The 25,371-nt window shown below is 38.9% G+C and overlaps 1 protein-coding gene across 5 annotated transcripts in view; it reads right to left on the bottom strand.

Moving 5' to 3' along the window:
- Positions 1-1,414: 1,414 nt before the first annotated feature.
- LOC129723493 (guanylate cyclase 32E) overlaps positions 1,415-25,371 on the bottom strand; it is a 93,727-nt gene continuing 69,770 nt past the window's right edge. For all 5 annotated transcript variants that reach the window (XM_055677742.1, XM_055677741.1, XM_055677745.1 and 2 more), the window contains 6 exons: positions 11,190-11,280; positions 10,513-10,700; positions 9,908-10,192; positions 9,601-9,847; positions 8,227-9,538; positions 1,415-1,973 (listed from right to left, as the gene is read on the bottom strand). In XM_055677742.1, the coding sequence (XP_055533717.1) occupies positions 1,778-1,973; positions 8,227-9,538; positions 9,601-9,847; positions 9,908-10,192; positions 10,513-10,700; positions 11,190-11,280 (2,319 nt within the window). In that variant the 3' untranslated portion in view covers positions 1,415-1,777. The remainder of the gene's footprint in view (positions 1,974-8,226; positions 9,539-9,600; positions 9,848-9,907; positions 10,193-10,512; positions 10,701-11,189; positions 11,281-25,371) is intronic.

The raw sequence follows: 25,371 nt of genomic DNA, 5'->3' as shown, positions 1-25,371 counted from the left end.
AATCTACAACGAGAAAGCTCTTTTTCGGGGATACAAAAAAACGTTCAAATGAACAAATTTCAGTAATCGCACAAAGAGGGTGAATTTCTTAGCGCTTTTGAAGCTACTTAAAATACAATTGCTATCGTGATCGTTTCGTTCTCCGTTAAATTATGCATATGTGTATATCAAATAAGTTTAATTCAAAAATCACCCATACCATGCTTTATGTCACAGAAGCTGGTGAACGGCACTGATGCTGATAAAAATATTTAATGTCTACTAACCGCGCAAATATGGCATGGCGTGGCGTCGTGCGTCGAATGACGAGTTGTTACAGAGCGTAGCAGCAAACTCCGCCAGCCGGCACAACAATTGAACCGAGGGCAATGGGCACTTCGGTTTGAAGTCTGGTTGCGATTGCAAAGTTATGATACGATAAGAAGATGCACTGACGAGCTGAAATTGGCTGTCGAGATATGTCAACTCAACTCGAGCAACCGGCGGGCGGCGGTGGGCACATTCCGATGATACTGACGAGACTTATCTGTGCAAAAGGAGAGCAAATCATACTAAGGAGCTGTGGGAATATTTTTTTTTATATTTTGCAACAAGCTTTGAGACGAATGTAATCTTAAATTTAATTTTCTCGTAAATGCAAACTCATTGGATTACATTTTCCATTCCGTGTGTTTACCGCTATACCGATACGTGATACGCCTCAGAGAGAATGGATTTTTCTTTATCAACAATACACCCAGCATCCGCATCAGATAAACTTCATCAGCTTTGCGTGGAAATGCAACAGATGATGCATGTGCTCCAGTACCGCAAATTTTTGAAATCCGGTTTTGAGTTATTTATTAAACAACCATGAAATTTTACATATACTTACCATAGCTTGAAATGGACGGAATTCCACTTGCTTAGAAAACCATATGGTTCACTGGTCTGTTTAACATACAATGTCAATTCTCAAACGGATATACGTTTCCTTTTGACAGCAAATATTTTCTATGCAGATTTTGAACACGGACGCGCAGTATAGCTTTGAACCATACCGGCACAAACAACACCAAACAATCGCGCACGTTGCCAGCAACTGGTGAGCATTGCGGAACGTTTTATCTATGAGAGCCGTGAGATCCTTTTGTTTTGTTACGCATGGTCTTCCATCGTTTCGAAGCATTGGTGGGTGGTGCATTAGAATGTATTGTATGTTGTGCTTGAATCATTAGCAACGCGAAGCTTTCGCAGGTTTGAGCTCATCTGGTCTAGATAAGTTTTCCCGAGACATAAACCGTGCTTAGGAAGCTTCAGTGCGTCTTACGTTTAGGATGATTCATCAAAATAGGAGAGTCGAAATCCCTTTTAATTTTTTGAAACATTTTGAATTATAAAATGTATGTGATACAAAATCAAAAAAGACTGAAACTAATTCGACACCAAACATAACATTTTATTGTAGCACGTAATAGCATATACACGGACGACTATCTCTGCTTGAATAACCAGAAAACTTACTCCTACAAACCTTCCACCAAGCTTTCCCGCTCCTTTCATCTATCGAACACTAGCCTTTTTCTAACTGCTACAAAGCCCATTTCTTTTTCTATCAATTTTCTGGTTTTCATATTACTCTATTAAGTGTATTGATTATGGTTTATCACATCGACTTGAACATGACTGTTTTACACATAATGACTAGATATAGCTCAGTTAGTTTTATTAGTTTTAGTATAGTTATTATTATCATTTTAACATCAAGCCTACCCCCTATTGTTGAGCGTTCTCGATGTTAAGTAGCAACGGTGTTGGCGAGCAACGGCGTCGTTACCGTTGGGCAGTTTGGAACTAGGAACCGGTCTGGGTTCATGCCGAGGTTGTCAATGCAGGGACAGGACGAGGTGATATCCTCCATATCCACCAAACTGTTGTCCGATTTGCGAGTGCTGCTGTCGGAAATCACTTCCATCAGGGCATCGTCACTGTATCTGGGAACGGAAAAACAGAAGTGTTGTTACATTCAACGTAAGCTCAAAGCTTTAGAAATTTTTTTTTAATCAAGCAAAATCCCTCTATCTCTCAACCTATCTATCTAACATACATAAATTGATTGTTACATTATAAAATTATTAGATAATGTTCGCCAAGAGAACGAAATCCTTTTTTATTATTTACCGGTTTTCCTTTCTTGCGATTTATTGTTAGAGTACAGAGTTGAAACCGAAACATTTTCTGTACTAAAATGCTTTATCGCCAAACGACCATTTTTATCAAGCAAATCCTTCTACAGCGTTACGTAGTTTTTCTGGAGGGTAGAGGTTGACGTTACATTTCGTTACATATGAGAGGGTGGTGGTCCGAAAATTGGGTTTTTTACGCTACGTAATTTGTGAATGTCGCCTTATTTATTTAAGGTATCAAAGGCGCATGAATAAAAATGCGACTTTATTTCGAAAACATAATTAGCTTTAAATCGAATACCGTTACGATAAAAGTTTTCGTCTTTTAAGACTATCCACGAATCCAGCCATTACTCGATGTAGCGCTAGGCTCGGACAAGTAATAATCGGACAGCGCAATATCGTTTTAATGACTTTGGCAGTATGATGTCGAGCGATGTCATGCAGTAGAATCACTTTTTCGTGCCTCTGCTCCTATTGTGGCCATTTTTCGCGTGGTGTTCGGTTTAATCACATCAATTGGGTCTTAGAGCTATGATAGTTTTTATATACACTAAGGTCGCTTTTTACGCGGGTTTTTTTACGCGGCTTCCGGAATTTACGCGGATTACAGAATTTACGCGTTTTTTTTACGCGGATTCCGGAATTAACGCGGTATTTTTTTTTGCGCGGAATTCGGTTTCCAGTCACTCTGAATGCAGAATTAACGCTGGTTTCTTCTTACGCGGATTCCGGAAAATACGCGGTTTTTTTACGCGGATTCCGGAATTTACGCGGTTTTTTTACGCGGCACGTATCCCCCGCGTAAAAAGCGACTTTAGTGTATCTATCACATGGAAAAGATGCATAATCTGAACAAAACGTGTTTTGCCTTTCTCCTAGAAAGGTATAGCAATCACTGCAAAAACCAAAGGTATGAAAGTGCTCCAGAGGGTTGAATCTCGTATATCAATCGACTCAGTTCGACGAGCTGAGTATTTTCTGTATGTGTGTGTGTGTGTGTGTGTGTGTATGTGTGTGTATGTAACGCTCTCCCAATCTCACTCGATTTTCTCAGAGATGGCTGGACCGATTTCAATGAAACTAATTGCAAATGAAAGGTCTATTTGCCCCACAAGACCCTATTGAATTTTATTGTAATCGGATTTCTAGTTTAGAGATTATGTATCAAAATGTAAAAATCACGAAACAACAATACCTCAGAAACTGCTCAACCGATTTGAACAAAATCAATTTCAAATAAACGGGCTACCTAAAAAACCCTTAACTTTTGAATTTGATGAAGATTGAACTTGTGTTTCAGAAGTTATGGAAAGAAACGTTTTCTGGAGACTGTTTAATCTCACTCATGTTTCTCAGAGATGGCTGGACCGATTTTCATAAAATCGGTGTCAAATGGAAGGTCTAGTTGCACCATAAGACCCTATTATTTTTTTTGGCAAACGGACTTTTACTTTGCCAGTTATGTTTAAAAATGTGAAATTCTGCTATGAAGAGTAAAATTTCACAAGACTACTTAAACTCACTCGCTTTTCTCTGAGATGGTTGAACCGATTTCCACAAAATTAGTATCAAATGAAAGGTCTAGCTGCCTCATAACACCTTATTGAATTTTGCTGTAATCGGACTGTAACTTTGTCTGTAATGTATCGAAATGTAAAAATCACGAAACATCAATATCTCAGAAACTACACAACCGTTTTGAACAATATTGATATCAGATGAACGGGCTAGTAAGATGTGGTATCGTACTATTTGAACGTTCCTGGTATCGCTCGTGATTAAAATTGTTCGAAATTAAGAGTCATTTCTCTTATTTCGCTATTTCTTAAGCACTAACATTAAGTCAAATTTCATATTTTTTACTTCAATAACAACATAAATATTTTAGAACCCAAAGAGTGAATATACCTTTATTGGATTTAAGCAATCATGTAAATTTATTTTTACAAATAATAAGTTCGAATGAGAAAGACTGAGTCTGACCGCTAGGTGGATTAATTTAGGTTTTTTAAATGTTAATCGTTGTCCTTCTATTTTTAAATGAAGAATAAAAACTGCTCGAAATGTGTTAAATGACAGTATTCTCATGGCATATAGGCGAGCTGTCATTCAACATACTTCGAGCAGTTTTAATTCTTTGTTTAAAAATCGAAGGACAACGATTAACATTTTTTTTTAAAATCACGTTTTGCTCAGAAAATTACAATCTTTCAGCTGATACCTAAAAATCAGAAAATCGTGCAAATTTTGAAGTCGATAGCGGTTTTCAGAGACGGTTTCGTTCGGTTTCAACAGCTCATATATCAAGTATCACCGACCTGGTCCCATCAAATACACAACATAACATTCGCACCGTGTATATTACATAACCGTGTATGAAAAGCAACGCACAATGTCCTTTGATTTCAGATTATGAGGAACCCAAGTTCCTTGTTTTTGAAGCGTTCTCAAAGCATATAATCGCATGTAAATGATTTAGCAGGTAACTCCATACCAAAGCAAGCTATTCCTGCGTTGTGCATGGATCCTTATCGAGCAATTACTCCAACTCAGCATCTTTGAGGGTTACATTACGTAAAAAATAGAATGAGCATGGAACATTACAGGAAATAGATCCAAATGCCGATAGCTTTCATAAAACTGTACGGAATGTAATAATCGATATGTCAATAAGTAGCCAATACATACAAGATTTTCAAGATATAATTATCATCAAACTATTTTTACTGCTTGGTGAAAATTAAAGAAAAGTTTCAGGCTCAATCCAACTCATCCCCATACATTTCTATACCTCTCCTTAACGCAGGCATAGTAAACGTGTTCTAAACAATTGGCTAGCAATGCCAGGAAATATCGATGAATAAGGATAAAAAAATTATTGCTAGTCCCATGAAAATGTCCCATACTCGGATGATATTGCACCGAGTTGAAGGATTCGTGCCGAAGGTTGCCGAACTGTAAAGGCTGTCATTAGCGACAGGTTGGAAGAACCCAGAGACATAAGGAGACGAAAGATAACAGCCCGTTAGACCATTGCATGTGTGTGCTGTCGGGCTGTGTACCGAACGTATGGGAAGCAGGCAGAGCTGTGCCGAATCAGTTTAAAATTTCCGATTTCACCTATGATAACAGTTCTTCATGTAGACTCACGACTGCAGTTTTGAAGGGCCTATCCTGAAATGAGACTAATGGATAAAAATTCCTATATTAGAAAAAGGGCTTGTTTGATTGAAATGATGTTTTCGGCAAAGTGATAGGTAATAAAAGTGTGGTTCGAAAAAAAACATACACTGCAAAAAATTTGATTTTTTCTGGGACAAATTTTCAAAATTGTACTGTCAAATGTACAACTGTAATTGGTAGTAGTACATATTGTCATCTTCAATGTATAAAAAATTAGATTTTCAAAAAGGTACTTATCGAGATAATTAATGTTCTGATACAGTTTGCCAAATTTGGCCTAGGAGAACAACAAAATTTGCAGTGTATATATTTTTCCTCGAACCGCAATTTGATTACCTACAACTTTGGCGAGAGACACCATTTCAATCAAACAAGCCGTTTTTCTGATACAAAAATTTTTATCCAGCAGTCACTTTTTTGTATAATAGGCCCTTTTGACAATGTAGTCGTAAGTCTACATGGAGAACTAATATCATAAAATGACCTTTTTTATCAAAAAGGAACAACTGTTCAAAGTTTCAGGTCGAATCGGTAATGATCGATCAGCATCGATTTGCGAAGTAGCGTGGACTGCCTCAGCATGCCCTATGCAAAGTATAATGTTATTGATTCCGCGTTCGAAAAGTGTTATTAAAAAATGTGATAAAGTACTTATTTCAAATTAAACACTGAAAGAGTCCTACTTTGCGTCAGTAATTTGGTCAATTGAAACCAACCCGATGGCATCACTGACATTTACGAGCAAAACAAGTGAAGTAGTATTCTGGATCACTGGAGTACTTTTATTCGACAGCTGATTCATCGAAATAAAAAAAGCAGTGTTGAAAGAAAATTAAACTGCTTGAATTAGAATGACTGTGTGAAATGTTCATTTCCACCGTTATGCTTCGAAATGTGGAGCCCAGCTACTGAGTTCAATCGGCAGTTGACTGCGGGGCTTCTACCTGATGAGAGTTGTCCAAAACGACCAAAAGCGCAAGAACAGACCGGTAAGGTGTCAGCTAGTGTTTTTTGGAATGTGGAAAACATGATATTCTTGGCTACCTCGAACGTGGTAAAATAATCAATAAACATTATTACTGTACATTATTGGACCGATTGGACGTTAAAATCAATGACCTCATTTGGCAAAGAAAAAGTATTCTTTCACTAAGACAACACTCTTGCTCATTTTCCTCGCTCAACGGCCGATAAATTGGAGAAATCACGTTATGAACTGGTTTCCCCCTCTTCGTAGTCACCAGGTTTACCCCGTAGCGATTATTTCATAATTCCTCGGATATAAACGTGGCTTTCTGGCAAGCAATTCCACTCGAATGAAGAAACAGAGTTAGGAATGAACGTCGATTTTGAAGAACAGTACATACTCCAAAACAGGCACTGAAATGCTAGAGGAATAGTACAAGAAGTGTATTACTCTGGATGAAATCTACCGTTTGACTCAAACTTCGATCACTTCAGAATAAATATCACATTATTTTTGATAGAGTTATAAAAAGTATGATTACTGTATACCATTTCGTTCCTCGGAATAACCTTTACCCAGTGATATATAGTACTTCACTGTAGAACCACTTCCAGGGAACCAGCAGGCGTTGACAAAAGTGACAGTCAGTGTTGAGACGGTTTGCCTATCTATCCCTTAGTGAGTACATTGAAGTGTTCGGAATTTGAATCAAAGTTCTGAATTCTCGAAACTTTCATAAACAAAACATGTTTGAATCTATATAAATAGTAACTAACTGCAACAACAATAAAATAACCAACATATTAAACCTTATAGATCGACGAGAAAATTTTTCGTTGATTTTTTTAGTGCAAGAAGTTACATAATAACTTAAGTGTTCGAAATTTGATGCAGAACGGTATGTCAAATTATGAAACAATTTCATTTCATTTTATTTTATATAGAAAAGACAAGTTTTGAATGTATGTTTGTATGTATGATCCAGCATAACTCTTGAATGCCTGAACCGATTTCCACCAAACTTGACATACGAGTTCCTTTTACAAAGAAGGTGGTCATAGACTTATTTAAAAAGAGGAGAGACGACCCCCAAAGAAGAGTGGGGTTGAAAATCTTGATTTTTCGTACCTTTTGGGAACTTTTTCAATTTATTCGAAGACTTTCGGGCCCCGGGACATGTCTGAAAACATTGGAGAACATTTATAAAGACTCCAAATAGTGGTATTTTTGGAACCAGGATAACGGTGTCTGACGCCGTTTTGAAATTCAAGATGGCGTCTTCCGGTTACAAAAATGGATTATTTACTGCAATATTCTCGGAATTAGTAGATAACCAAAGACCAAATATCGACCTTAGACACCATTTTTAATTCGAAGAAGGTGATTTCCGGTTTCATGAAAGCTATATAAATTTAACAATTTTGCTCAAATACTCCCGTATATTAATATTTCCGGAAATATTAATACACGCTTTGAATAAATAGTTGGTGGAGCGTAGAAATGTGATGAGGATTGGTCGGAGAGGTGATGGAATTAATGGGTTAAGGCTGAGCTACCAAGTAGAAGAGAGAGAACAAGAACATACCTCGCAACGCGGTTCAATAGGGACAAAGAATATCAATTTACGAGTTCAATTAATCCTCTGTAACTTCTAAGCCACCATAACGACAAAAGCTTATATTGAATCCCGAGCTAGATCGGGTACTCAGCTAGTTTTATATAAAACGAAACAGCCTGCATGTTCAGTTTCCATGAAACTTAGCAGAGTTGAGTTGCATGTGTCTTGATACTCTAGATTAATATTTATGTAGTAAAACATTAGCGGAATTCTACAAAAAGCGTTTTAAATTTCACTATGACAATTTATCATACAAATAAGTACTGCTGCTTACGATAGTAAAAACTCACCGATGATAGCGATGCTGCTCCAGCATGGACCCGCTGGCGAATCTCAGTCTTTTCGGTGACTCTAGACTAGATGAACGTGGCAGTGAATTGCGTTGAACTATGGCACGATTTTTCAGGGAACTCCGAACCCCACCCGAGCTGTTTTGGCTCTTCAGCATGCTGAGGTATTTGTTCAGAGCACGTGATCCCCGCCGCTCCGATCGTTCCTGGGTTCGTTTGGCTCTTGCTTCAGCGTCCTCTCCGATGAGCCAAAACGTACGCTGCTCACCCTTTCCCTTCATTGGAATCAATCCCCGATCCTCAAAGTGATACCCGGCGAGAGAGTCGAGGATTTCTTTGGTTTGTAGACTACAGTGGATCTTCAACGGAAGGCCCGTTGATTCCATTCGCGATGCCGTATTCACAGTGTCACCAAACAAGCAGTAGCGAGGCATTTTCAATCCAACCACTCCGGCGCACACGGGGCCAGAGTGGATCCCTATTCTCAAATAAAGCCGATCATTTGGTCTATGACGAATTTTAAACTCAGAAACAGCGTCCAACAGTTGCAGCGACATGGAAGCGATCTCCGCGGCATGTGTTAATCCATTGCGAATCGGAAGACCCGAGACCACCATGTAGGCATCGCCTATCGTTTCCACCTTATACACATCGTAATGTCCAATGATTGAGTCGAAACATGTATAAAGATCGTTTAGGAAATCAACCACCTGCAGTGGCGTACTTTCCGCCGACATCGACGTAAATCCAACGATATCGCTAAAATAGATCGTGACTAGATCGTAGCTTTCAGCCTCAACTTTATGGCCACGCTTAAGCTGCTCTGCGACTGGCCTCGGAAGCATTTCCAATAGCAAAGCTTCCGTCTTCTTTTTCTCCTCCTGTAACTGATCCGTTCGTTCATCTACCAACTGCTCGAGGTTGTTTGCATACTTTTCCATCATGGCCATCATGTTATCGAAAATGTTTGGCTTCATACCCTTACGCAGTACACGTAGCTTATTTCTAATAGTTTTGAAATCCGGTCGATCGTCCGGCTTCTCCGACCAGCATTCTTTCAAACATTGGCGAACGCAGTCGAACGAAGTTTCCAGCGGTTGAATTGCTGGCCGAAAATGCGTGTTTGGATCCAACGGATTCATAACCCGCTCGAGGCACTCGGCTGCAGTGCATTCGATTTCTCCAAAGGGCCCCTTGCGGGTGAAAATTTCATACAATACTATACCAAACGAGTAAACGTCCCCTTTCGGCGTACCAGGAACACAATGCGACGGTCCAGCTCGAAGCAGTTCTGGGGCTCGGTAGAGTAGTTCTAGAATAAAATTGGGAAAGTTGAATGTATAACACACACAGATTACTTCATTCAACACCTACTTTCAGACTTTTCCTCGAACTTCTCCTTCTCGCCCGGGACCTCGTCGGCTCCTTGCTTAAATGCATACAGTCCAAAATCGCTCAATTTTACTACCCATCTGGAATCAATCAGGCAGTTGGATGTCCGCAGCGAGCCGTGAAATCGCAGCAGTGAATCGTGCAAGTAAATCATTCCGCGCAGTATGTCAGCCACCAGCGACGCGGTAAACATGTTGTCCAGCTTAACATCCTCGTTCTCCAACACGTCCTGGATGGATGAAACTGAAAATTTGTTCTGTGCTTAAATATTCAAATTTATTCACCACACCTTCAAACTCCCCCTCGTGCAATACTCAGTGATAATACAGATATTCGGTGGATCCGTACACGCTCCGATGAAAGCATTCAAATTATCGTGACGCATATCTCGCAGCAACTTTAACTCTTTTTTCATCTCACGGGTGATGTCGATGCTTTTCTTGCGAACTTTCTTGATTGCATACAGCTGACCTTTGTACAGCCCGATGGGAGTGAAGATGGTCGAATAGCGGAAGTCAGTGTCCGGATTCGAGCTCAAGCTAACCTGACTGGTGCGGACCAGGGGGTGAGTTGTCTGCAACGAAACACGGTGTTTCCATTAGTTTTTGGTTTATTTTTTTGGTTAAACGATCAACGCGCCGTCTAAAAGCAAATAAATCTTACTTTTAACAGGATAAACACTGATTTAAATCTCAGCCCATAAATCATACGCATTGCACCACTTCAGAAACAATAAGCACTGCCGCGTCAAAAGTTACTTTCCACTGCCCTCATAATTCACATTTTTCGTCCATTATCCAGATAGAAATCTGGCCTACATACTGCAGTGAGGCAATTTCACCCAAACTTCCACCACGCACGAAACTGAAACGGTAACCAATGTTTCCCACTTACCCTTGTCAGCTTTTGGCCGTTGCTTTCCTTCTCATTTTCGTGCATCTGAATGTCCTTAAAATCCACTTTCCATAACAAACTGTCCAGCTCCTGCTCGTAGCGCCAGTTTCGGTAGAGCACAAGTGAAACGACCCCCAGCAGCAGCAAAGCACCGCCGGCAACACCCGCCGAAATCTCGCCAGTATAACCTACCCCAAGTAGAGAAAGTTTTATGAACTAAAGAACAGCTACCAGTGAACTATGACTGAATTTTGGGTAAGTACTTTGCCCCGGTGGAAGTAGCGCCAGAGTTGATTTTACTGCTGGTACTAATTAATTCGCTTACGACGGTTCTAACGCTACGGATGAAGTTCTGAATAGTATATACTACGATTAAATTAAAATAGTTGATAATCGAATTTTATGAAGGTCTTTCCCGAATCCTGAAGTTTATCCTTGCATATTGTAACACTCCTTACACAAAAAGTCGTTTACACACACAGCTGTGTTACGTCGAGTTGAGCGGAATTCACTCCAAAGTAGTCCGAGTTAGAGATTTATAGTTTAACTTCTACAGCACATTTCAAAGTTTTTATGGACATTGTGTTTACAAATAAAATAATTACTATTTCTAGGGAAAGTTTTACCCAAAACGCGCAGTAATCTACATACCGACATGGAACGTCGCATATACTCACTTATACATTTTTCACCTCGAAAGCCACATAGCGGCTCTGCGATGGGTGGTCCTTTGCCCACCCAGTCGATGGTATCGAATAGTTTGATGTCCTAAAATGAAAGGGCAAGAAAAAAAGGCGGTCAAATAGAAACAACAAAGTGATAAATACTCTGGAGTTTGATGATTTAATAAGCTGCCCTGTGACACACATTCGGATACTAAATCAACATCACTCAAAGGGTACCCAAGGGGAAGGGGAGTACGATTGAGCAGAAACTAATGATATTCTTCCGGTCCAAACGATTAAAGCAACAAACGAAACAATGAAGAGTGGGGTGGGCAAAGGAGGTTACATACAACTGAATTATCGCTGGGATATAAATAGATGAGGAAGTTTCCTTACGTTACTTTTAGAAGTCATAAAAAAAGTAAATCGAATCTCAATGATAGTACAACATGCTTTTCGATATCTTTTTCTTTTAAAGTTAACTCTAAAAAAGTCATTTAATTTCAAAATAATAAAAAGCTTTTGCGTACAAAATCAAAATTTTTATTTGAGTAAATTTTTAAATAAATTTATACTGAAGTTGATTGTTTTGTTTTTCTTTATAAATTAAAGACAGATTTCATTCGTTCAAAATGGTGTTAGGTTTAGTTTGGTTATGATATCGCAGACAAATGAAAACTTTAAGTGTCATTCAAACAGCATTATCGCGTGGTAGTATATAAAGATATGCGATCAATTAAATTATTAGAACATAATTATTTCAGCAGAACATAGCATGTTTGCATACCCTTGCGTTGCCCGTAATTGAAAAAGAATCAGCTAAAATTCCACAAAAACTGTTGAAATGATTCCTGCGGAAAGTAACTCGTTTTTAGTGTGCAACTTCTAGTAATCGCCTTTTTTTAAATGTTAAATAATGTAACTGGCCACACCCAATGTAGGTATATAAACTTAAAACGGGACTTTAGGAATGTTAGTTTTCATTAAGTCTTGGTAAATAGTCGGATACGAGCAACTTGAGACTCTAATGTGATCATTCACCTCCGTTCAGCAACACCTATCCCAACCTCAACGAGGTGCCGACCGAGATACGAGTAACCTTAGCGGAGATCGGGTAACCAACCCCCGGTGGAAACTATGGTCGCTTGCTGACTGGGAAGGAAGTCGTACGCGACTGTGTCCCCATATTAGGGGCGGCGTACAACAGCGTCTGACGGAGCGGACGGATGTATTATGGAACGCTGTATCCCGCCAGCTACACCAAAGATGGCAGCCCCATCTGCAAGATGTAGGTATCGCGACCCTGGTAAGGTAGCATACTGAAACCTTTCTTTCAACCACGAACAACGAAATTAGAAATACGGAACGGATCAATCGGCAAAGACTTAGGCTACGGACACGGAAAAAAATTAAAGCAAACGATTAAGAATTGTATACCGCGGCAGGGAGTCGAGATCGCAGCGATTCAGGAGGTTTGGCGGTCAAATTCCGGAGAAAGGGAATTCCGTTCAGTAGACTCTTTTGCACGCACTTCCTTCAAGTACCACATCTACTACAGTGGTGGCAAAGTAGCGGAACGGGGCGTCGGTTTTGTAGTGTTGGGAAATCAGAAAACAAGAGTCATCCGGTGGAGGCCCGTAGATGATCATAAGCCCGTTTTTCCCCTAATTCTCAACACACATTAAGGATTAAGGGCAAATTCTTCAACTACAGACAAACGACAAATCTGATGAAGTCAAAGACGAGTTCTATGACAAGCTTGAACGAATCTATGACGAGTTCCCAAAACATGAAGTAAAAGTTGTCATCGGAGACGCAAACGCGAAGGTTGGGAGGGAGGAATTCTTCCTTCCGGTCAACCAATGAAAACGGCCTGAGGCTGATGAACTTTGCCGCGGCCAGAGGAATGGCCATATGTAGCTCCTATTTTCCACGTTTGAATATTCGGAAACACACCTGGAGGCATCCAAATGGAGAAGCCTGCTCCCAGATCGATCACGTACTGATTGACGGTCGGCACTTTTCGGATGTTACTGATGTTAGGTCTTTTCGTGGACCAAACATTGACTCGTCATTTGTAAGATCCGCGCATTGTTGTCGAACGTGCTAAAATCTCGCACAGAGAGGATGATGCGTTACAACATTCAGCGGCTGATGGCGTGGCAGCAGAATACGCCAGAGAGCTGGATCAACGGATCGCAGAACAGCAGGAGGAAGGAGTGGAAGACAGAAATGGGCTGTGGAGCAGTATCCACGGCGCCATCGAAACGACTGCGAGAGAGGTGGTAGGTACGACGCGTGGAAGACAGCGTTCGATGCTGGTTCGATGCCGAGTGCCAGAGAGCAACAGATGAGAAGAACCGTGCCAGGAGCCGCATGCTCACTGCGGCTACGCGTCAGAACAGAGAGAGGTACAGGGTGGTAAGAGCTGCCAAAAATAGAACCCACCATCGGAAGAAGCGCGAGAACGAGAAGCAGGTGCTCCCCAGCGCAGATGATAGCTGTGCTGAAAACGACGTTCGGGGATTCTATAGAACTGTCAACAGAGTCAGAAGCAGGAATTTCCCTGTGCCAGTCATGTGTAATGACAAGGACGGCAACCTACTTACTGATAAACCGACGATCGGAGCCAGGTGGAAGGAGCATTTTCAGGCGCTATTGAACGGTGAGGAGCCGGATGAGCAGAGCAGGAACAAGATGACGATTATGAGTGACGAACAAGCTATGGAGCCACCAACACAGGAGGAGAGGATAAAGGCGATTAGTGAGCTGAAAAACTGCAAGACCGCTGGGAAGGACGGTATCCCGGTCGAACTTCCAAAAGCGGGAAGCGCGCGGCTGTACTATGCGATCCTCCAGATAATACTAAGGATCTGGGCAGATGAACAAATGCCGAACGACTAGTTGGAAGGTCTCATATGGCATACGACTCAGTGAAAAGAAACGAGCTGTGGCAGATCATGCTGGAACACGGTTTCCCTACGAATCGTATGACGCTGGAGGGCTCGAAATCATCCGTGCGGATAGCTGGCGAGACATGAGCCGCGTTTGTTGGATGGACTGAAGCAAGGGGGTGCGCTCTCTAACTTACTGTCCAACATCGCTGCTGAAGGTGCAGTACCACGAAGAGCAAACGTGAAAATAAACGGTACGATCATTACGAAATCTCACATGCTTCGTCGTCTAAGAGGGAAGCAGCGAGATTGGGGCTTGTCATTAGTTCTGCCAAAACGAAGTACATGGTAGCTGGCAGAGAGCGTGGGAGTCCCCATGGTGTTGGTGCTGAGGTGGAGATAGATGGGGAGGGGTTTGAAGTGGTTGACGAATTCGTTTATCTTGGTACGTTTGTGACATGTGACAACGATATGAGTGAAACGACGAGTTGCAGCTGCGCACAGGGCCTTCTACGGACTGCGTAACCAGCTCCCGTAGTTTGCAAACTCGCACAAAACTAGCGCTGTATAGGACGCTGATACTCCCGGTGGCTCTTTACGGACATGAAGCATCCCGAGTAACAACCAATAGGTTTTATCGAAATTTTGCAATGGCCCAATGGAGCCAAAAAAGCGCCATAAAACTCTGATATAACCAATTTCGTTACCTGGGATGGACGCTGGGATGGACGCTTTTTGAGCGTAAAGTTCTACAATTGATACTTGGCGGTAAGTTGGAAGATGGAGTGTGGCGCAGACGCATGAATCACGAGTTGTACCAGGTATACAAATATGCTGATATAGTGAAGGTAATACAGCGGGGCAGGCTTCAGTAGGCTGGACAAGTAGCCAGAATGCCTGACGAGAGTGCCGCCAAAACTATTTTAGAGAACCAGGAAGAGGCCGTCGACTCCGTGGTAGGCCTCGCACGTGTTGGATGTGCGCGGTGGAAGAAGATGCACGATATGCTAGTGTACGAGGAGACTGGAGAACGGCTGCCCAAGACAGAAGAAGCTGGCCATCTCTAATTCGTTCGACCTGTGAACGGTCCGTTAGCCAACATAGTAAGTAAGTAAGATTTAACTCAAGAACGTATCAGCGGATCGGCGTGTGCGCAAGAGTTTCTGGGACTGAGGACGGTTATTATTCCGATTTGGGTCCCTGTCCAGGCATGGGGAAAACACAGCACTCCAAAGCGCATGTGGCCCATCTGCTAACAAACACACCACGCAGGGCATTTCGTATTACCCTTCATCGCGACCCTTCATCAAGACAAAACACGAGAGACCCATTTGTTAACACGCGAGCCGAGGTTTTTTGACTTCGGTACATGAGACAACCGAGGGCTTGCAGTTTCGGGGAACACACAAGCATTAGTTGCCACGAAAATATTGACAATGGAATAATAATAGATAGTTGGATGTAAGCCATCGCATACAACCACCTGCAATATTTTTTTCCATATGTACTTTTGAAAAAAATGAAGCGTTTGAGAAAACACGTGTAGGCATGCGGGTTCCTGAGGGCACACGAAGTCAAAAACACTCGGGCGTGTGTTTGCCGAATCTTTCGAAGGGCTGTTTCATTTAGAACGCTGTGGGTTTATATGCACTGAAGGGCAATCTTAATACCCTCCGTGGCATCGCTTGAAACACTCACGCGGTGGTGTGGTGGGTTTAGACATGCCTGCCTCTCTCTCCTCTGGAAATGAGGACTGTCATACAAAAACAAATTTTTGTATAACTCAAGAACTAATCAAGTAAATGGAATCAAATATCTCATGTATAGGTTTTTGAAAGTAAAAAATATTTTAAGCGTTGTTTGACCAATAAATAGTTAATGGGTTCAATGATGGCAATTTCGGTCACGAGTTACTTTAAAACACGTTTTATTATGTCAAAGCCGACGTTTCAAGGATATATTTCCTCGTCCTCAGGGCAAAAACAAAACAAACAAGTTCTCGTCAAAATATGGTGCATTGGCCATCATTGAACCCAGTAAAAAATATTTCTATGGTCGTTCGATACCCCTCCTCCTTCTCTCCCTAAAAATTTCCATATAACTTCAAAACTAATCATGTAAATAAAATTAAGTTTGACGTTAGGAGGTTTTACGAAGTAAGACAGGTTTTTATGGTGGTTTGTTAGCCCTCCCTCCCATACGAGTGAAACACAAATTTTTATATAACTTTAGAAGCAAGCAGGCAAATGGAACAAAATTTGGAATAGAGTACAGAAGTACAGAAAATATTTCTAAGATAATTTGAGACCTCTTCCTATTCAGAAAGGGGGTGAAGCACATATTTCAACCAATTTATTCCAGGAAACAGCCCGAAATGGCCGAGGTGATGCACATTGTACAGAAGCCTGCAATCGACCCTAGACACCATTTTGAATTCTAAGATGGCGACTTCCGGTCTTTGGAAAACGACCCAAAGTGGCCCAATATAATTTATAAATATAATAAAAAAAAATGGGTGTTTTCGAAACCAGAATAATTTTCAGAAGCCAGAAATAACTTTCACATATCAATTTAAATCCAGGATGACGTCTTTCGGTTTCTGAAAAACAACCTAATATGACTGAATACCATCCAATATTGTTTTTTTTTGAGAGAGGGATTTGTTAGTAGCTTAAGTATATATTATAAATATTAGTAAATAATGAGTATGTGTGTTCAAATAAAAAATGGTGACTTCTCAACACTGTTAGCAATTTGTAATTTTAATTGTTAGGATTTGTTTGCTTTCGCAATTAGGACTTATCATTCGTAGGGATTTAAACCAACTTGTTAAGAAAGGAAAATAATCTTACAACTAACCTTAATGCTAACTTATTGGCTATAAAGAGAGCTTATCGTAGCAATTGAGGATTGCAACGATTTTTGTTGAAAATTGTTAATAATTTTATTTGACATAGCTTCTAATGGTTCAACACCAATAAGTCTATGTAATTCGAGTGTACCAAACCAAGGAGGACGCTTCAAAATAATTTTCAGAATTTTATTCTGAATCCTTTGGAGCGTTTTCTTCCTTGTTGAACAGCAACTTGACCAGATCGGTACAGCATAAAGCATTGCTGGTCTAAAAATTTGTTTGTAAATCAAAAGTTTGTTTTTTAAACAAAGTTCAGAATTCCTGTTAATGAGAGGATATAAACATCTCGTATATTTGATGCACTTGGCTTGTATACTCTCAATGTGCTCTTTGAAAATAAGTTTTTTATCATAAATTAGTCCCAAATACTTAACCTTGTCAGACCAACTTAAAATAACCCCATTCATCTTGACAACGTGATTATTGTTTGGCTTGAGGAAAAAAGCCCTAGTCTCATGAGGAAAAATTATCATTTGAGTTTTGGAAGCATTGGGTGAGATGTTCCACTTTTGCAAGTAGGAAGAAAAAATATCTAAACTTTTCTGCAATCGACTGCATATGACACGAAGGCTTTTTCCTTTTACGGAAATGCTTGTGTCATCGCAGAACAGTGGCGTAGCTATGGTTTGGTGGGCCTGGTGCGGTAACAAAAATGTGGGCCCCTAATGAAAATGACTGGGCAGTTTGTTCTTTCCTAAAAGGAATTAAGACAAACAAAGAATTGTGTGCTTTTTGATCAGCAAAATCAGAAATTATAGATTCAAAATCAATGGAATTAGTGATTTCACGTTCGATTGATAAAATGGCAAGGCTTGTTAATCTCAAGGTACTCATCGTTGACCTCAAATAGTTCTTGATCAACTTCAAGTTAGAGTAACTTTTTTCGAAAGCTGCAATACTAGTTCCCATAGTTCAAAAAACGCTGAGAGCGATTTCTATGTTTGGTACCGAATCGATTAATTTATACCTATGAATTAAATTTAATAGCTCTATTGCTCCACCTACAGGAATATTTTTGAATTCTTCTGAAACCGAAACGTAGTCTTGGAGCCGTTTCCGTTCAATATTGAATTCGTCTCTATCGATTTCTCCTGGAACCTTCTCAAGATCCAGCTCCTCAACAGGATCCAAAAGAATGTCGGGTGTTGAAAAAGCGTATTCCTTTGCGAGTTCATTAACCTGTTGAGATCTTGTAGCAATTTCATGGATAGTTCTGTCAACTGATGATACCATTTCTCGTCTTAATTCCTTCTAATAGCTTAGTAAAGCGTCTGTAGCTCCTTCACCTGGCATTCTTTTCTCTCGACGAATACGTTTTTGGGGTTCTGCGTTAATTTCTAGTTCAATACACTTTTCTTCTGCATACTTTAGACCACATTCCAACACATCTTTTCGCTTATCGGTCAAAAATTTATGTAATGCCTGTATATTCAGGCCCTTTTACAGCAAGTATTTTTGAGTATCGTTGATTTCAACTAGAATTGGAGCCCAAAAACCAAAAAACGCAATGAACGTGTAAGACCGTATGACTAACAAAAGACTCCTGCATCTGATTTAGTGTTGATGTTCTCGCCAATATGCATCAGTTGTTCTAGAACATCTGAAATCTCAATGAAAAAATGCTTCACCACTCTATATGTGTGGTCTTTCCACTGTCGAGATTCTTAATTCGGGAAAACCGAAGCCAACTATTTTCGGGTGTATAAAGTCACACGCGAACGCGAATTATTTCCTAGCTCTGTTAGCCACACAGCAGTGTTTTCAGCATCGCAAAAAATCGCTCCTTCGTTGCGTGTTCCCACGTTGCATCGAATGTTTTCTGCGATCGGGATACATTCAACTTCGACGTCAGTCGAATCACGAATCATGGTAAAATTGAAGATCGGTATTACGTTTACTCTGTCCCTGTAGATCACAAGAGCAGAGTGGCGAGCACAAATACATGAGGGGCATGTTGACCGGTTCGGTGTTCGCAAGATTTTGGGGCCCCTTTTAGTGGTGGGCCTGGTGCGGACCGCACCAACCGCACCCCCCTAGTTACGCTTCTGTCGCAGAACAATAACTTTGTGCATCCTGGAGGCAAATCAAGAAGATCTGAAGTGAATATGTTGTACAGGACTGGGGCCAAGACAGAACCTTGAGGCACACCTGCTCTGACAGGAAATCTATCAGATTTTGAATTCTGATAGACAACCTGCAGAGTTCGATCAGTAAGATAATTTTTCAAAATTTTGATTAGAAAAATTGGAAAATTAAATGGTTGCAATTTCGCAATCAAACCTTTATGCCAAACACTGTCGAATGCTTTTCCTATGTCTAAAAGAGCAGCTCCAGTGGAATAACCTTCAGATTTGTTAGCTTGTATCATATTAGTAACTCTGAGCAATTGATGAGTAGTGGAATGCCCATGGCGAAATCCAAACTGTTCATTTGCAAAAATTGAATTTTCGTTGATGTGTGACATCATTCTGTTAAGAATAATTTTCTCAAACAGTTTACTTATTGAAGAAAGCAAACTGATTGGTCGATAACTTGAAACTTCAGCTGGATTCTTATCCGGCTTTAAAATTGGAGTAATTTTTGCATTTTTCCATAATTTGGGAAAATATGCAATTTTTAAGCAGCAATTGAAAATTTTCACTAAAGTTCCATTGTGCTCTCAGGGAGATGTTTGATTAATATATTAAAGATTCCATCATCACCAGGTGCTTTCATATTTTTGAAATTTTTAATAATTGATTCAATCTCATTCAAAATAGTTTCAATTATTTCTGCAGGTAAAAAGCTCTGGGAAGAAATTGAATCAAATTTACGTGTGACTTCATTTTCAATTGGACTCACAAAATTCAAATTTGAGTTATGAACACTCTCAAACTACTGAGCAAGTCTTTGAGTCTTTTGTTCATTGGATACAAGAAAACGTTCATCATCTTTTAAAACTGGAATAGGCTTTGAAGGTTTCTTAAGAATCTTCGACAGCTTCCAAAAGGGTTTTGGATATGGTTTCAATTATTCAACTTTAGTCTCAAAACTTCGATTTCTCAGAAGAGTAAATCTATGTTTAATCTCTTTCTGTAAATCTTTATAAATAGTTTTAAAAACAGGGTCACGAGAACGTTGACATTGACGTCCGCGGACATTTTTCAAACGAATTAGAAGTTGAAGATTTTCGCCAATTATTGGTGAATCAAATTTCACTTGAGCCTTTGGAAAAGAATAACTCCTGGCATCAACAATTGCACATTTTAATGCTTCCAAAGCGGAATCAATATTCACTTCGTTTTGCAAATCAAGCTCATTATTGAAATTTCTCTCAATATAAGTTTTGTATCTTTCCCAATTAGCCTTGTTATAATTAAAAACGGAGCTCATTAAAAGCGCCGATTATAAAAAATTTCGAACGATTTCTGGTGAGTTTTTGTAAATCACCTTTAAAATAATTTTTGTGCTCGCGTGTGCATTGAAGTGGTAAATATGCTGCGGCAATAAATAAAATCCCAAGTTCAGTTTGAACTTCATTTCTCAAAGTTTCAATAACTTTCGTCTCAAGATGGGGAAGAGCACGATGTTTGATTCGGCGATGAATAACAATTGCAACTCCACCGCCGGAACTCTGAATCTTATCATATCTATGAACCACGTAATTGGGATCATATTTTAATTTAATGTTAGGTTTCAAAAATGTTTCAGTAATAATTGCAATATGCACATTATTTACTGTTAAAAAATTAAAAAGCTCATTCTCATTGGCCTTCAATGAGCGAGCATTCCAATTTAAAATTTTGATTGGTTTATTTAAAATCATTGCTAAATTTTAAATTAGAAACAATTTTAATTGTAAAATTTGTACCTATTTGGATGGCTTCAAACATTGATTTTGCCTGCAACATGGCGTTTATAAGATCGAACATTGCTTGTTGCAGAAAGGAAAGTTTACCTGCCGTAATAGGCCCCAGGCAGTTGACATTAGAAAAAATATTTTCGGTAGCAATATTAGCTGGGGTAATAGGTGTACAATTATTTTCTAGCGTGTTTTGCTTACCCATATTAACGGTCATTCTCGAACTACCAACATTAGGCGTTAGAATGTTCGAACTACCTGTACCCTGTGCATATGTTAAACGAGTATGCAAAGGGGTAGAAGAAGTGGGCGGTACGCTTGGAGAATTTTGTTTTGATTGGGAAATTGAATTTTGTTTACTTTGCCTTGCCTTAACAATTGCTAAACGGACTGGGCATTGATAAAAAATTGACATATGGTTGCCGTTACAATTCGCACAGTGAAAATTTTTACTCTCTTTCACAGGACATGTGTCCTTTTTGTGAGAAGAGTCTCCACAAATCAGGCATTTTTGATCCATGTTACAAAACTTTGAACCATGGTCATAACGTTGGCAAATACGGCATTGGGTGATATACTTTTCACCTCCGCCATACTTCCTTTAAGCTTCTCATTTTACACGCACGTTATATAAAGCATGTGCTTTTTCAAAAAAATTTAAGTTATTAACCTCACTGCGGTTAAAATGAATTAAATAATTTACAAGGGAAATTCCAGTTCGCTGACTGTTTTCGCCTCGTGATTTTTGTTTCATTAGAATTACTTGGGTAGGGGCTATGCCAAGTAATTCTGTTAAAGTAAGTTTGATCTCATCAACGGTTTGATCGTTGGTGAGACCTTTTCATACGACCTTGAACGGCTTGGCGCTCTTAGTGTCATATGTAAAAAAAATTATACATCTTTTCAGTTAAATACTGAATAAGACGATTACGACCCTTTATAGAGTCGGCTAATAAGCGGCATTCGCCTCTACGACCAATTTGATGGGTAACTTTAACGTCAGAAACAAACGTTGAAAGTTCCTTTTTAAAAATATTGAATTCAGAAGAAATAGTTACCACAATAGGTGAAACTTTCTCCTTTTTAAAAGAATTTACATTTTGTATAGTTTCATTACTAATAACTTTCATTTCACCAGCTTCTTGCTCAGGTAAAATATCAAAAGGATTGTCACTACAGACACTCGAAGTGTCGAAAAGAGATGCCTCCCTTTTCCTCCCTGCAGCGCTGCGAGGTTTCTTTTTCCGTCCTGCCATTTCAGGTGATACGAAAAAAGTTAAAACAAATGTTAAATTCAAAAGCAGGTAGTCTTGAGAAAGACTAGCTTTAGAATAGCTTTCAGGTAATCTTCAAAAGACACACTGACAAAAAACAAACTTTGAAGCTAAAGACCAGTCCACAAGCAACCGAAAACACGTCTGATCTGTAGGACAGCTCAAGGCACACTTTTCCAATATGGGTGTTTCCGTGATTGGTGTGATGTACACTAGCCAAAAATTAACACCAGATGCCATGTTGACTCTTTTCAAAGCCAGTATATTATTTTGCATTTACAGAATATAAATAAATTGCAGGTCAATCTTCAGAAGTATGTGGAATCAATCAAGAATTTCCATGCTTCCAATGTTTAAAATTAAATACCAAAGTTTGCCGGGGCAGCTGATATAAATTTGGAATTATTTTTTTGTGGACCATTCGTGTTTTTGAAAAAGTTCTTCGGACCTTGCTGAAATACCTCAAATTTTGATAAACTTATTTGAAATCATTCTTAATAAACTTTGTTTAAACTCTTTGAGGCACTATAAACTAAAGTGTGAGCTAAATTTGGAATAAGTTTTGTCTTTTGTCTCATTTATTTGAAATAAAATTTTTGCTTTGTCCTTTTCTTGATTTAAAAAAATGTTTTAACCATTAGGCTGAAATTGAATAATTTTCTTGTAGGCCTTTTTTTAACAATTATTTTCATTATTTTTAATATTTTTGTTTGCCAACCTTCAGAGACGTTAGTCAACTGTTTTGAGCATACTTTTTATTTTTCCAAGCCGTCCGATGTGTTTTAAGATGTTTCAACCTACTTTTACGAGATTTCTTATGCATTTGAAATTGAGTTTGATGCAGTTTTTTCTTGAGGCTGGTATTTTCTGTTTAATTGTTGCTTGAATTGATTTGTGGCTGTTTTGCTAGTTTTAGAGACGTTCCTCTGCTCCTTCGAATGTTTTTTTTAAATTTATGACTGTTTTATATTTCTTGTGCATTTTGGGCTGAATTTTGATAAATAAATTTTCTCGTCATTCCTCTAGATGTTGGAGATAAGATTGCGATCATTTTATTTTCCATATTCCATATGCTTTTCTGATTATTTTCTCAAGGTTTGAACCTTGAAATAAGTGAAAGCACTGTACCACTTTTTTTCAGAATTCATTTTTGATTATTTTGCACTTCCAACTGATTGAGTAAATTGTTATGTATTTTTTGGTTTACATGTGTTATGAAATTTTAGCTTACGCTTGTCCATTTGTGAATAATTTCCACTGCTTTCTTGGTTACTTATTTTTTTGAAACCACTTTCCGTCAGACTTAGGTTATTTTTTTCTTTCAGCATTGTTTTTTTATTCTAGGCTGAATTTCGACCGTCATCTTCGTTCTATTTTGTTCGGACGCTTTTGGACTAATTCAGTTAAACTTGAAGTTATACATTTATTTCTTTACTTAACAGTAGTTTCATGTAATAATGTGTATGAAAACTTGAAAATTTGATAAATGGCAATCGACTTGTAAATTGAACGTTAATTTTATTACGTTGGTTTTTCAGTGATTGATCTCAACTGTTCATTCAAATTAATTTTTGTTTTTGGAACTTACTGTGGATGACTAGTTTTTTGCTTTTTCTTTATATAAGTTATTGTTAGTCACTTAAAGTAATATTCCTGATAATTTTCTTTCTCACTTTTTCTGGATGTATATTTTTCCGTCCATGTGGAAAGTGGGCTCATATTCTAGCCAAGGAAATAGTGAAATTTACTGTAGTAATTTATTCTTTTAAGCTACAGTCAGGTTTTTTTACGCGGGGGATACACACATCGTAAAAAACCGCGTTGATACGAAAATGCACGTAAAAAAACCGTGTTAGTTAAAAAATCCGCTTAAAAAACCTGAGGATACTTCAATTATGATGAATCACAACATACTACATTTACCGTTATCTACTCGGCAGGGTACCCGGGTACCTTTTCAGACTTTATTGCTTTAAAATACAAGGATAACCTCAACTCAGCCAGTTGAAACTTATCGAAAGCTCCTAACTACTGGAAATAAACCATTTTCCATCATCAGACTGTTTATAGCCGCAGAGGGGGTCGAAGGGGAGGGGGGGGGCTTCGAATTTTTTTACCCCATAAGTACTCGGCAGCGTACCCGGGTACCCACAAAATGAAATGCTTCCTGCTTTTTCATTTCATGTCCGATTTTCATTCTTGGCCTGTCAAAAGATTGGAAAATTTGTCTACTTTCAGAATCCGGGACCGACATGAACCTGTGACAACATCTGGTTCATGTAAATCCGGATCTTCGGGAGCATGTTCCGATGAGACGAAGTAGTACAATTGTCAATAAAACCGAACAAAATTGGTATCAAAATTCATGAAATCACTCCAGGAGTTGATTTTCATTCATTTTGAGTCCATCTGATAAGTTATCCGAGATGGTCATTTCGGAGCAGATTCCGGATATTGAACATAGTCCCGAAGATCCGGTTTTACGGGAACCATATAAGATCAATAGCTTTTTAGGTCTTGTATACTAAAAATAGACAAATTTTCCAATCTTTTTACGGGTCAAGATCGAAAATCGGTCAAGAATTGAAGAAGTAAGAAGCATTAGTGCAGTGTGTTAAAATTGCCGAGTGCATAACGGTTAATAATAATAATCACATGTAACAAACACGACGTGAAGCTCAAATTTAAAATGATATGAGAGTGCATGCAAAAGAAGCAACAATATATTTTTAACTTTTTTATTTTTTTTTAAGGAGAAATGTTGGGATGAAATTAGCAAAATGCAATAACTGGATAAATAGAATAGAAACAGAAGAACATCTTGAATGGAGATAATTTTCGAGGTTCCTCAAGCGTTAAAATCCAAAGAAAGGATCTGTTTCAATTGTTAATATTTATTAATGACAATATCAGAAAGAATTATTCTCTATTCCTATTCTTAACGCAAAGAACAAACCACGTTAACATCACAATTTCCGAATGTCAGCTCTGAGACTACAGACGATTTTTTTAAGTTAAAGCATTTAGATTCATTTTTTGCTTTAACGACTTTTATGAAGGTTTGTTTCTGATGTAAATAGAGCTATAAAATGGTGGTTAAAGTATAACGAACATCTATGATCCGTTAAAATGCGTCATTATGTCACCGAAATTAATTAACCCAGTGTACAAATTATATTTGGAATATATACTTAGCAATTGAACAATTAATGTGATATAGAAAAAAAGGCGTTTTCAATTTTTGGCTTTCCAATTGAAAAAAAAAGCGTCA

Source organism: Wyeomyia smithii, chromosome 2 (assembly GCF_029784165.1).
Source record: "Wyeomyia smithii strain HCP4-BCI-WySm-NY-G18 chromosome 2, ASM2978416v1, whole genome shotgun sequence".
Classification (NCBI taxonomy): domain Eukaryota; kingdom Metazoa; phylum Arthropoda; class Insecta; order Diptera; family Culicidae; genus Wyeomyia; species Wyeomyia smithii.
The sequence above is the reverse complement of the archived record's forward strand: the minus strand, read 5'-3'. Positions and strand labels throughout refer to the sequence as shown.